Here is a 13,420-nt window from a genome sequence, read left to right on the forward strand (position 1 = left end):
GCATAGTGGCGCACTCCGGCGTCCGAGATCGCGCAGATCTTGGCATCTGTCCCCCGCCGCTCGCAGGCGGCGCTAGCAACGTGCCAAACCGGCGGCGCAGCAAGCATTTGAGTGCATGCGTGCACGCTGCTTACTTCTGCTGCCGTTGGTGGGGTGGCGTTTATTCGTATCAAATGACTCAGGTAAAAAATCAGTTGGTAACAACCATACTCTAGCACATAGTAATTTAATAAGCCTTGGCCGGGAACACAAAAAAATTCGTATCACCCCGAATTTCGTATCAGCCGTAATCGTATCATCGAGATTCTACTGTATATGATCCGAGGAAACGGACATATCTAAAAACTTCCGAAATCTTTATGTGTGGCAGTACAATTTCGTTTATTTTCTGAATATGTGAAGTTTGTGCTTATGACAGTCAGATTCATGTTAAGTCTCCCATTGGAGAAAGCTCCATTCTTTCAAATCATTTAGATTATTCGCAGATGCATACGCAACTTTTACAGTAAAGCGCAATGTATACAGAAAATTGCAAACATGCTAATTTCATTTGCGATATTTCGGCACGCACATGTTTCCATCCCGGAGTCTATGCTTAGCTGTAAACACGTTCGCACCACTCAGCCTATTTTCCTATAGCACCGATTTCTTGGCTAACGCAACGAAAACAACAATTTTTGCAGAAACTCTGTTGTTCGAACAGGAGTCTGCCTATCCTAAGCTAAATTATGCAAACTTTTTACAGCCTCCGTAAGCTTCACTAGTTATGAAACCTTTCACTTTGTATCTTGAGAAATCTGCATCACGCAATTGAGGAGATATCATCAACGTATCGCTAAAGAGTGGGTACGCGGCGAGCGCAGGACGCAGTAAAAGGAGACAAGCGGTAGCGTAGAAGGCGAGTCCTCGCCGTGAGGTCACATCGCCGCGACCGGAGCGATGACAGTGTTCGTTCTCAGGACTAATAGCAGATGTCGCGATGTGGGGAGTTCTATATACGGGTGCACCGGTCCCATACTTTTGCATGGGAAGTTCAAGGGGATTTCTCGACTGTTCAATATAGCCAATCATTCTATATATCTAAGTTTGATATATCTGGGATCGACTGTAAAGAGATTTTAGTGTATTTAGTCGTTGAGGCTATGAACAGTAACACTTCGGTCATCAACACTTCTCATGGCATTTATTTATTTTATTTTGAAATGCCTCAAAGACTACTGTTTAGGGTTTTTACATGGTGGTCAACAATTAAACATTGCCCACGTTTCACAACAACTCTAGAGGAGTATCAAGCTGGAGTTTTGCATGGTGCTGGCTGCAAAGCGTCCGTCCTTTGTCGTACTCACGGAAATAGAAGACAAATGAGCTATGGTCCGAGCATGGGGCAGGTGAACAGCTTCGATGTGGCTGCATCTGCTAAAATGGTGATTAGCCATTATCCATTGTAGCAGAATGTCTATAGGCAAATACAATTTACATTGTATCCAACTGTAGACACTGCCACGAGCATAAATTTGGATCTGTTTTTTATTGCAAAACGTGATTGAAAGAGCAAATGCCAGTACTCACTGATTTGATGGAAGAGTAGGCTGCTGACACCTGCGAGCAGAGCCAAGGTGGTGAGGTCTCCGAGCGATGCAGCGATGGGAGTGGCCACGTTATCCGGATTAAGGTGCCACTTGCGAGCCAGTATCACCACGCCTACCATCAGGGATCCTAAAAAACGGAAGGAAGACAAGGCGAAGGTTGTTTTCCAGATCATTCCTCAGATACACCTGGGTAGGCCTTGGTGGCCCTCAAAAAAAGCAAGGGCATCCTGAAGACTCTCCGACACGTCTTCACAAAAATAAACCTTGCATTTAGAATTTGCACAAAACGCCTAGCAAAGGTTTTTCATTGAAGTTAGTAGCAATTCATTTAAAGGCAAGGAAAACTTACATATTGTGGCTTTGATGGCCAATAATGTCTGCTTTTTCTAAGCATGACTGGAAGGTGGGAGTCGTCTAGATTACAACATAGCAGATAGCTTCAGAAAATTTATCTGTCATTAGAGCTTCCGCGTGCAGACATATCACGATGCCCTAGCATTCTACCATAACCCTGAACACCAGTGTCCATGAACAGCATGTGCTGTTATCACGTTCCTTTTTCTTAATATGTTTGTAACCTTCATAACTTTTCAGGGCCCAGCTCTAAGGCACCCGTTACTACGTTAAATGGATCAGTGGGACCAACAAAGCGAATGTGCAAGGGCTAGGAGAGCGGTGAAGAGAAGGGAACAACTGTGGTGAGAAGAAAGGTTGCATGGCCCCACAACAGTGAATGACCTCGTGTAGTCGCCAATGGAGTCGTCACTAACGTTATGTAAGGAGAGCGTCCACCGATGCCACATATGGAAATGAGGCGCTGCTTGAACAAAGGCCTGTCTGCGGCACCTCTCGTGGAACACACCCACGCACTGCCTTCCACGGTCTCCCAGTTAGCAGGGCAGTCGTGCCCCAGCCTATCACAAAATCAAAACACCTAAACAGCTGGGTTCAGAATTCACAATAGGCAGAATGACAACTATAGGCCATTTTTTTCTTTATTGATTCCACAGTGACCCAGCGTGCTCCATAAGGTTTGTCGTATCTAAACGCGAGCATTTTCATCACTATAAATTTGGAACTGTTGCAGATGATTCAGGCAACTAACGATTTAAAATCACCACTCGAAAAGAAAGGCATATGCATTCCTAAGCAATAACCAACTCAACCTTGATACAAGAACTAGGACGACATCTACTTCTCTAAACTAGAGAGAGGTCAACATGCTGCACAAATAGTCCTTGATAGTTTTTCAGCAAGAAATCTGTTGGGTAGGTTGTGGGAGCGACTATGCAAATGCACATCGTGAAGGGATGGTGGTTTACTCTATGGCATGTAACCAAGGGGAAATTTGCAGTCTTATAATAGACTTCTCGGTGGTCATAGCAAACAAAACTCAGCACTCACCGAGCAAGAGGCTAGCCACGCTGGCCGTGACCATGCTGCTTGCACACAACATGACTGCCTGAGCCGAGTCAAAGTGGCTTTCGGTAAGGTATCCCATTAAGACGGCAAACAGGGACGCTAGGAATGCCACCACCGTCGCCTGGCACTGCAGCACACAGAGAGAGAAAATCACGGTTGCACCAAATCAAAATCGCCATTTGAGTCACCTAATGCTCACTCTTAAAGGGTCTCCGCAACACTTTTTGAGCATGGTCAGAAAGCGCTGCCGATCAGTAGTAAAGACTTCCGAGAACATGTGAGCCAAATGTTATAGCGCAGCACACGGCCTGGAATTCGCAATAAATTATCAGTCAGCTAAAAATTGCTTTCTCTTCCCGCAACAAATCCCAGAATATGTCCAAAAATCAGACGTAGATGACCCATCTATCAGCCATTGGCTGAATTGAGCATGGCGTACTCGGTTGTTACAGAAATCGCCACGAAAGGCCATCATGTGTCCACGCGTGCGCACACGGTCGCACTGAAAATGCCACGTATACGATGAAAAAAAAAAAAAAAAGAAAGAAAAGTGCTCAAGGTCATGAGGCGAGCATGATGTTTTTTGTTTGCCCCTCCCATCCCTCCCTGCTAAGCTTCCAGCGCTTTCGTCGGGACGAGAGAAGAGAGAATGGGATTGCAGCGTGTGACAAGTCTAACTTCGCACGAAAAGAGGCGCGGGAAGTGTGTTTCAAAGTAGAGGGTTTGCAAGCTGCGCAGTGCTGTACTTGGAAAATGTGATTGCTGCGATCTACTGTACGAATTAACGAGCTTGTTTGGAGGGGGAGCAAGGGGTGCAAATGTAAAGTCGGAGCCTATTTACTGGGCCTATAAGAGACAAAAATCAGCCCCCGTGACCCAAGCATTTTTATGCATGCACATAGGCTTTCCCTTCCTGGCAAAAGCCATGAAAGAACTTTACCATCGTAAATCCATAAAACAGCAGAAAGTGGAAGATGGAAGCTTGCGAAGAAAGCCATCCATAGGCAGAGGTTGAGTGCTAGAGCTGATGCTTCAACTAGACTTTTCTTCGAGGTTACCTTTTGACCTTGAAGACGTGTCCACTCGTCGAAATGTTGGCTCGAGCATACAAACCCTGTTTATCGATTTTTTTCATGCACAGTATAATCTCATTACGATAGACCTCCATAGTTAGGAGTTCGTTAAAGTATGTAAAATCCAACTACTGTTACAACAGACCTTTATGAAAATGCTGAATGGTTCTGTTAAACACAGAGAGAATTATGATGGGACATAAAAAAATTGTTTTGAGAATCACATCCTCTGTTTCTGCAGCCATTTTTCTATCTGATTTCCAAATATCTTCGCTGAAAACTAAGTAGAAGTGCTGTAAAAAAAATTTTGCGCCCGCCGAGGTGGTGGGAATTATTGTTGAAGCCACAAAACAAACAAACAAACTGCCCACCACCACATTAGGCTCATCGTAAGAGTACACTCAAATCTCGATATAATGAAACCGTATATAATGAAATATTGGTTATAACGAAGTGAATGAAAAATAGTCATGTAATAGATATAGTGTTAGGACTAAACCTTTAAAACCTTTACAACAAATTTTCGGATATAACGAACTTGTTTTCGTGTAAGGTGCAACTTTGTTATAATGAGGTTCAGTGTATTTCGTAAAGCCTTCGGTGTTCAAAAAGCAGATGTTCAAAATTCATTTCGAGACTTCCGATTCGCTGCTTCTGCCATGTTGCTCCAGTAAGCCTCACTGGTCTGATGCTCGTTCTGAGATATGCGTCTGAGATAGCGTCGTCTGCATCTTGTGCGTCGCGAGGGCACGGCTGTCTAAAATCACGCTACTTAGTGACGCTTTTGCACTCGTTCTATGTTCATAGGTCGACGATAATTCAGGATACAATTACGCCTTAGTTGACACAACTGCAAGCAGAAGTTCAGTCATCAGCTTACGATCGCATGCCATATTTGTTGCGAACATTGTACATGTGCATCTCGAACCCAGTGTCATAGCGTTGACACGTTGGCAGGAAGGTTCTGCTTATCAGCTCTTCGGACTGTGTGACGAAGACCACCACGGGACAAATCTTTGTACTTGGGATTGAGCATGTTGTACATTGAAACATTGAGCACTGCGGCCATGAACGTCACAGCTGCGCCTTCTGCTAGAAGTCATGGATGGCTAGGCCTAACTCTGGCTTAAACTTGGCGGACAAGATCGTAGCACTTGCGGATATGCGAAAGCGAAGAAACTGTAATGTGCTTTTTCGCAAGCAAAACTGCATCGGCAGCTGGTTCGAAGAACTGAAAATAGGCATCTTGCGCATCAGTAGCAGATTCCAGTCAAGCTCGCCACGCACCGACTGCCCAGAACAGCGGTAGTAGCGGCCAGCGATTTGTGTGTCAGGGCGCAACACACAAAACCAAGAGCGCTGTGCACTGGTTTTTCGTCATTGCAGCTAGGCATAACTAATCATTAACAGAACGGAGATAGGCAGCCTTCGTTCCTAAATTGATACGTCGATATCCGCGGCGCTATTCCCGCTCCAAAAGTATGCCAAGCGATGTTTGAAGTAGGAAGTTTTAGAATTTAGGATGTCTGTGGTAGAAAAGTCCACTGTAAGGAAGTCCTGACCACCTTGCTGGCCTCACATTTTAGTAAATTACATCCAAATGTCAGTTGTACCAGAATCCGTAGTAAACGAATCTCTATCAATGTAACAAATCAGGAGGTCGGCATTACGCTGCCGATTGGTATATAGTATCTGAATGTCTGTTGTAAGCAGATCCATTGTACTGAGGTTATACTGTACAGCATTGTGTAATTCCAAAGACACAGCATGCTTGCAGGCAACAAGTGTCACACCTGGATGAGGGCCATGTTGCCGGCGGCCATGGCCGCGCATTCGGCAGCGGTGTCCATGTTGCCCAGGTTGGCCTGTGTCGAGAGGCGGGCGGCCAACGTCATCTCCAGGTTGCCTTTGAGGCCCAGCAGAGCTGGCACCAGGATGAACAGCTCGGTGACGTGCTCAAATGCCGGCCACTGCTGCACTGCATCCAGCACCAGGCCGGCACCGACCGTACCAAAGCCGGCCGTCAGAAACGGAACAAAAACCTGCACAAAAGCAACAGACTGCGTGTGCAACTTCCAAACAAAACCAGCTGCAGTTCTGTTGTAGAGAGTGAGATGAAACAACTGGAGACTCGGTTGACACTACTGAATTAAAATTTAGAAAGGACTGCTTGAAGAAATGTGGTGCATATACACTAAAATCTCACTATAATGAAGTTGCATATAACATGAAAATAACTTTGTTATATCCAAAAATTTGTTATAAAGGCACATTCCTAACCATATATCTATTTACTTACTTTGGTAGAACCGATATTTCGTCATACACTCGAACCTCATTATCACAAAATCACACCTGCCACAAAAATATTTCGTTATATGCTAAAAATCATTTTAAACATATGTTTGTAGCACTGTCTATGACAGAGCTGTTCATTTACTTCGTTGTAACCAATAATTCGTTATTATATCTGGGTTCGTTATATCGAGGTATGAGTGTATCCAGGTTCGTTACATCAAGGTTTGAGAGTACAGTAAAGTTTAAAAGGAGAACAAAAAAAGAAGAAGAAGCTTTGCCCCTCAAAACACAGCGTGCAGAACAAAACTCACGCGACCTCTTGAGCTCGAACAATGATGACAAAGTGGCTTTTGCTTCTCCCTTTTGCTTTCGAGTCATCTTAGGTGAGTGCATAAAGGGTGCTACGAGTGGCTTTTTTTTTTTTTTTTGCCTACAGAACCTATTGACAACCACTGCCTCTTAAGTCGTTTTCAAGCCTTCAAGCTGCCGCTGTTTCAGAGTAGCACAGCCCGCACCTGAATTGCTACAACGCGAAGTCGTTCTTTGGTGATGGCAGTCTCTTCTTCGGTGGCATCGGCAGATACGTCAGCCACAAGGTCCAAGCAGATGGCTCCGCTAGGAGACAGTGGTCGATCACTGCTGCCAAGCGCCACCTGGAGAGAAAACAAGCAGCCAATTAACATCCACACCATGCACAGACAGACAAACACATGTGCTTATGTTTTTCCAGCAAGCCTTATTCCCTTGCTAACAAGTTCTACAAAGTTACAGCTCGATGCAGGACAGACTTCTATACAGGAACTTGGATGTTACTGCCGATTCTCTTGGCTATAACTACACTGTGTGCGTGACGAAAATTAAAGTGAGCATTCTAGAACCTAAGAGAGCACCAGAGATAAAACTGGAATGCACATAGGGACAGTCGGTGTGTTCGGCTGGTAGATCCAATTTCAATGACAAACCTTACCACTACCATTTTACCACAAGTGTTTCTATTACTGGGCACAGCTCTGCCCAATAAAGAGCTCAATACTGATAACTTTGGCTACTCTGCTCTATGTGACAATAGCCCCCACTCTATTCTGCTCTACCTCAATCTGACCTTTTCAACACATTTTTGATACTGTATGCTCACCACAGATCTCATCTAAAAAGACCGCATTGTGTGCTTCACAGTTAGTGTTATTGTACAACCACGAAAAGACTATGTGTACAGTTGAACCCCTTTTTAAAACACACTAATGTAGTAGAAAAATGGGTGTAAGTGACACCAGTGTGCCTATATTAAAGTAGGAGTTGATAACAAAGTACATACGCAGTCATCATCATCATTATCAGCCTGACTACGCCCACTGCAGAATATAAGCCTCTCCCATGTTCCGCCAGTCAACTCCGTCCTGTGCTTACTGCTGTCACTTTATACCGACAAATTTATTATCTCATCTGCCCACCTAACTTCCTGTCTCCCCCTCACCCGCTTGCGTTTCCTGGGAATCCAGCCAGTTACCCTTCATCACCAGTGGTTATCCTGTCTACGCGCTACGTGCCTGGCCCATGTCCATTTTTTCTTTTTGACTTCAGCTATAATGTCCTTAACCCCGGTTTGTTCCCTCACCCACTCTGCCCTCTTCTTGTCCCTTAAGGTTACACCTATCATTTTCCTTTCCATTGCTCGCTGCGTCCTCCTCAATTTAAATTGAACCCTCTTTGTAAGAGTCCAGGTTTCTGCTTCGTAGGTAAGTATAGTGGAGCCTCGATCATACATTCCCCGTTGTTGCGGCAACCTGCATTTTACGACGAATCGGTTCGGTCCTGGCAAAGCCCGCATAGAAACAATGTATTGAAAACCTTGGTAATACGACGCAGTTTTACGCTGACTCCACATCTCACGATGACTTTCAGATTCAGTCGAAAGAAAAAAAAACCTCTTTTGCTCGAATCACTTGTCGACCAAATATTCAGGAGTGCAAAATATGAACTTCCATACCGCAAGGAGGACTACAGGAAAAGTAGAGTCATCCTCACCGAATGGAAAGTTCATGCACATCTACATACGCCTCAATCGCATGCATACGTATACGGTGTCGTTACCTAGTCAAGCTCCATCCACATAGAGTAGGTTCAGCCGACCAAAAAGCTGATATTTTCCAATTTTCGGCCCGTGGAAACATTTCTTGGTCGACATATGGCTGATCTCCTGCCTCTGTCACACCCGCAGTCACTGGTTTGCGCACGCACTGGGGCACGACGCAGCTGCTTTCGCCATGCAAAATTACTTTCACTTGACGTCAACGTTCATAACAACAGCGAACATCACTAGTTGCACTTCACGAGGCAACAAAATACAACCCGCACAGTTCAGTCGCGCACGAACGCATCGTACATAAACTTGTTGTCCGTCACCATTATGCGATAGCGGTGGCACTGTGTCTTGACTCTCCTGATGGGAGGCTCACGGCAACACGGTTTCGTTTTCACGCACAGGCAATTTTCGGACTCTATCTGTCGGTAGAAAGAAGTGCGTTGGATTTGATTGTTTTTAAGGCTGACAATGAAGATTCACTCACATCTTCTTCAACTAATTATTGCTGCCATTAGCTACCACTGGCAACAATAATTCAATCTACCCTCATTGCAGAGGCACATGGTCGTGCCGTGGGCTTATTCATGCAGTCTGTACCCGTCTTTCGGGCAAGGCTGAGTGTCACGTTCAGTAATCTTAGTTTTTCGATTATACGATGCTCAGGTTATACGGCGGTTTTGCGTGGTCCCCTTAAAGTTGTATAATCGGGGTTCCACTGTACCGGCAAGCTGCACCTGTTCTATACTTTTCTATTGAGGGACATGCATGGTACCCTGCTTTTAAGAGACACCTCATATAAAATACAAGAATAGCTCCCCAGTGCATGCCTCTTATAAAAAAGTTCAACTGCACTGTTTTCTGAGATGTCACCTATTCATCGACTACACTATCCTTGCTTGCCAGCAAGTGCACATTTTCTCACGAGAATAACTCGGTGGGCTAGCTGGTATAAAAGCTTAGTAAAGTTACAGGCCACACAGATGTGCGCATTGTAACCTTTCTTAAATGCATTTTATCCTTCAATGTCAAGGTTAATTAAAGGCAGATCTTTGTACCTTTGTAGATCTTTCTAGCATGACTTCTCACACCCGAACAAAAAATGATATGAAATGTGGTGCGACAAAAAACAATAGCACTCACATGTGAAACAATTGGCCTGGATCCATTGCTAAAGAACAGTACAATATAAACAAACAAGTAAGAAAACAAGGATAATATGAACATGTGCTGTTCTTCTGTTCTTGGCGATGCTTTCTTTTTATAAACCAAGCAGCAAACACCGAAAATGTAGTGTGAACCGACCTTGTTCGACGGGCAGGCGGTGTCCTTCTCGTCCAAAAGCTCGGGGCGGGGCTTGCCCTCGAGGGTGGTGAGACGCGGCAGCTGCCCATTGAGCAGGGTGGCACTCTCCGAGTAGAGACTGCCGTCGGGGGTGCTCGCCGCTGGCACCACGGCAAACAGGGCCTCCGACGGGGTGCGGCTGAAGCCCTCGTTGGCAACGCCTCCTCCAAGGGACAGTCCATCAGGCGTCACCCTGCGCGAGTACCAGTCGCGCTTCGCAAACCTGACTTTTCTAGTTTTCCCCGGGTAAGCACCGCGGCGAATCATGACGGTCAAACGCTGCAGTCAGAGCTCTCAAAACATCCCACACATCTGAGCACTTCAGAGTTCAATGTTACCCATCTTTACTGGCTAAAATTTTAGAGGGCCCCTGTAAATGCCGTTGAAATCTACTATGCATTTTGCATGTTGACAAACATGTTTTCCCAATTTCAATTCATTAGAAATGATAACAGGATGTTTCTGAAATATGCATTGCTATGCACTTGGTCATTGCTGTGCTAAATGTTTATTGTACTGGTATGTTATGTATTTAAAACAAAATGCAGGCAGTTACTAGCGTTTGTTACCGCAAAAGGAAGGGGAATTCACCTTTGCTGCATTTAACTGTCGCCACAGATCCCGTGAGCTGGCACGAAAACTTCAAAGCAGGACCACCGCCCTACTTTAGTTATCGCATTTTTTCTGACTTGCCTAGTTCCCTCTCACAACAAGAGTTTCTTTTTCCCGCACTGCAAAAGGCTGACTTACTCACACAGCTTTGCTAGTTTTGCTTGTTCCGTGAAAAAAAAAAAAGAGCTTACGCTATTAGAAAAACGGTGGCAAGCAAAGATTCTTGTCTGCATGCGTGGCTCACTCCATTTCTTTCTTTACAACATATTGCGCAACGCTCCCTCGTAACTTCTTCCTTCCTCCAAGCCAGAAATTGGACCTTCACTCACGTGCTGTACTGTGCGACACGACACTTCCGTTACCACAGGTGACGATGGCCACCCAGGCCCCAACAGTCAAATGTGGCAACATGAAACCACAAATCAATTAAATGAAAGATCAGATGGCCGCATCTGAAATGCTGATTGCATACAAGTCTACAATCGAGAGAGCATTAGTTATTGGATGACTGTGGATAAAAATACGCAAGCGACCAGAGCTCCTTCGAGGGGTGCATTTCTTTGCGCTTGTGAGTGTCAGGTTTCTTTCCAGTCGCATCTACAACGCCTACGACACTTGCGAGAAGCTGCAAGCTATGCTTGAGAAGCAGGCACTTCTTCCTTGGAGGAGGTAGTATTACCTTTCCAGGGGGTGCTCCCTAGCAGGGTTGACTTCACGGGGCGTGGTGCTCCCTTGACCTGCAGCCATGGTGGTGGCCGAGTGAACCGCTGTCTGGCAGCCTCTGCAGCTGGCTCGCCACACAGGTCGGAGGGAAGTAGCTTTCACACAGCCCTGCACGTAGACAACAAACATTTGCCACTCTATTCTACTTCCCTCTTTGAAGTATACTTCAAAACAGTGCACCTAATGATAACATCTGAGAATTTACCACAGTATCATCTGGTGAAAACGACAGGATCATTTCAAGGCAGAACATAGTGAAGGGCACTGGAAATTTCAAACATCTGGTGTTCTCTAATGTGCACTAACGTCACGCAGTACATGGACTTCTACTGTTGGGCCTCCATCGAAGAGCGACTACTGCAGCCAGGATCAAGTGAAGTAGTACGGTACAATAAACTTGACTGAAGTACTGAGAAATGCACTGCCTCTAAACAACTTCTTCATCTGGAGACTGCTTACAAGATTTACGGTGTATTTTGTTTTCGAGCAATTATCAAGCAATTTTCATTATCCAGCCCGCTTGCGCCTTCGTTTAAAGGGCACAAACGTGAACATTTTCTGTTGCTAACTTGCATCAAATTAAAAGTCAAGCCCTTAATATAAAATGTCTTGGCAGGTGTGAATACTCAATAAAATATTAATTACTCGTTTTTAAAAGCCTGTTACAGTGTCTACCATACCCCGCAACCACTACATGAAATGAGCTTCTTGTCATGAGCTTGCACAAGATATCATGCCGCTTGCTTCATGTCTCCATTGGTGATGTGCAAGAGGACATTTTGTACGTTTCGGCACCCGATGTCATCTCAACTCACGATATTGGCATGTGAAGTCAGCAGATGATATTGTAGCCTGACAACACGTCTGTGAACATTAGAGAGTGCACCGTACGAAAGTTAAGTGTCAGAATAAAACATTTTAGCATTTCCCGAGCTTCACAATTGACCAGAGCCTTTTGTGTATATACAAGAGTTGCATGAAGAAGCTAACTCAGCTTCAAAAATTTTAAGCACTCGTCGAGAATAGTACATTACAAATGGTGCCAGCAAATCTGCGTGACTTCATTCTCAAAAACCTCTACTAAAGCGCTATTTTTTTCTGTTTTTCTGTTACGACTCTTGAGACTTGGCCATATCGACCCAGTTAGTATGAGGCACCAATTACCAGCGTGTTGGGTGTATCGCAAACACTATCATCACTTATCTTCACTGCTTCATGCTAGACCATATGTTTTCTTGAAAAGTGTGGGAAACTATTTCTTTTTCTTGTTTTGTTCATATATGCAGCACGCTATGCTCTCGTCGCGTTTGATTCCGGGTCATGGCTGCCACATTTACGCCAAAGATAAATGCAGAATCATGCTTGTGCTTACATTTAGGGTCACGCAAGAGAACTCCAGGTAGTCGACATTATTCTGTGGTCCCCCACAACACAGTGCCTCATGTTCACATTGTGGTTGTAGTACATGGAAACCCCTAGAATTCAATTTACTCAGAATTCATAATTATGGTGGGATGCCAACTTGACTTACCTTTGGTGAGCAAACTGACGTACATTCTATGAAGCTCGGGAAATCGTCTGCAATTCAGAGAGACAGAGTTAATCACCACACCATATTCCCGAGGTTCACACGAACACGAAACACAGCAGCCTTCACAGAAAAACGCTACATGGAATGAGCAAGCACCCTTTAAGCAGCAAGAAATGCCAGCTGTTTGCAAAACAGCTGCTGGAACAAGCACTACGTTTGCTGTGGCAACAATGCATGATAAAAAAAAGGCATTGCACCGGCAGTCAGCCTGAAGACTACATCCCTACGAGTCAGCTGTTGTCACATGGTAGAAAGTGCCTCATTTTTCGACTCGTGTCAGAGACTTGTGCCTCCTTGGGCCAAGCAAGCCAATAAGAAACGGGGGCAATAATGAAAAGCTGCCAATTCAAGCCTATAATTGTGAATTCTGGCTTACGTTGCTAAAAAACTAGTAATGAAGCGCAACTACAGTAACGGCAGCTGTTTGAGGGCACACTATAGTACACTGTCTTGATTTCAGGAAAGGTTTCAGGAAAGGTACGAAGGTAATGAAGTGCAAATTGATTCAAAAGCCTGAAAAAGAATTTTAGGGTCCTGGAAGATGCCTAAATATATTTTCGCAAACTGCAAGTGAAAAACTTGCAATGTGCCCATCGCTATTAAGTTGTATGGTTTTAGGAGTACTTATTCTTTTATAATGGTTCACTTTCTTAAGAAACGTATTTTTCTATACCTTAGTACAGAAGGT

At 44.7% G+C, this 13,420-nt stretch overlaps 1 protein-coding gene across 3 annotated transcripts in view; it reads right to left on the reverse strand.

Annotated features, from left to right (window-relative positions):
* The window catches only part of LOC119174179 (solute carrier family 41 member 1), a 74,901-nt gene that overhangs the window by 54,456 nt on the left and 7,025 nt on the right, over window positions 1-13,420 (reverse strand). For all 3 annotated transcript variants that reach the window (XM_037424999.2, XM_075896046.1, XM_075896045.1), the window contains exons 2-8: window positions 12,673-12,719; window positions 11,098-11,249; window positions 9,768-9,999; window positions 6,898-7,035; window positions 5,878-6,126; window positions 2,994-3,138; window positions 1,570-1,716 (exon numbers count right to left, since the gene is read on the reverse strand). In XM_037424999.2, the coding sequence (XP_037280896.2) occupies window positions 1,570-1,716; window positions 2,994-3,138; window positions 5,878-6,126; window positions 6,898-7,035; window positions 9,768-9,999; window positions 11,098-11,165 (979 nt within the window). In that variant the 5' untranslated portion in view covers window positions 11,166-11,249; window positions 12,673-12,719. The remainder of the gene's footprint in view (window positions 1-1,569; window positions 1,717-2,993; window positions 3,139-5,877; window positions 6,127-6,897; window positions 7,036-9,767; window positions 10,000-11,097; window positions 11,250-12,672; window positions 12,720-13,420) is intronic.

Source organism: Rhipicephalus microplus, chromosome 5 (genome assembly GCF_043290135.1).
Source record: "Rhipicephalus microplus isolate Deutch F79 chromosome 5, USDA_Rmic, whole genome shotgun sequence".
Taxonomy (NCBI): Eukaryota; Metazoa; Arthropoda; class Arachnida; order Ixodida; family Ixodidae; genus Rhipicephalus; species Rhipicephalus microplus.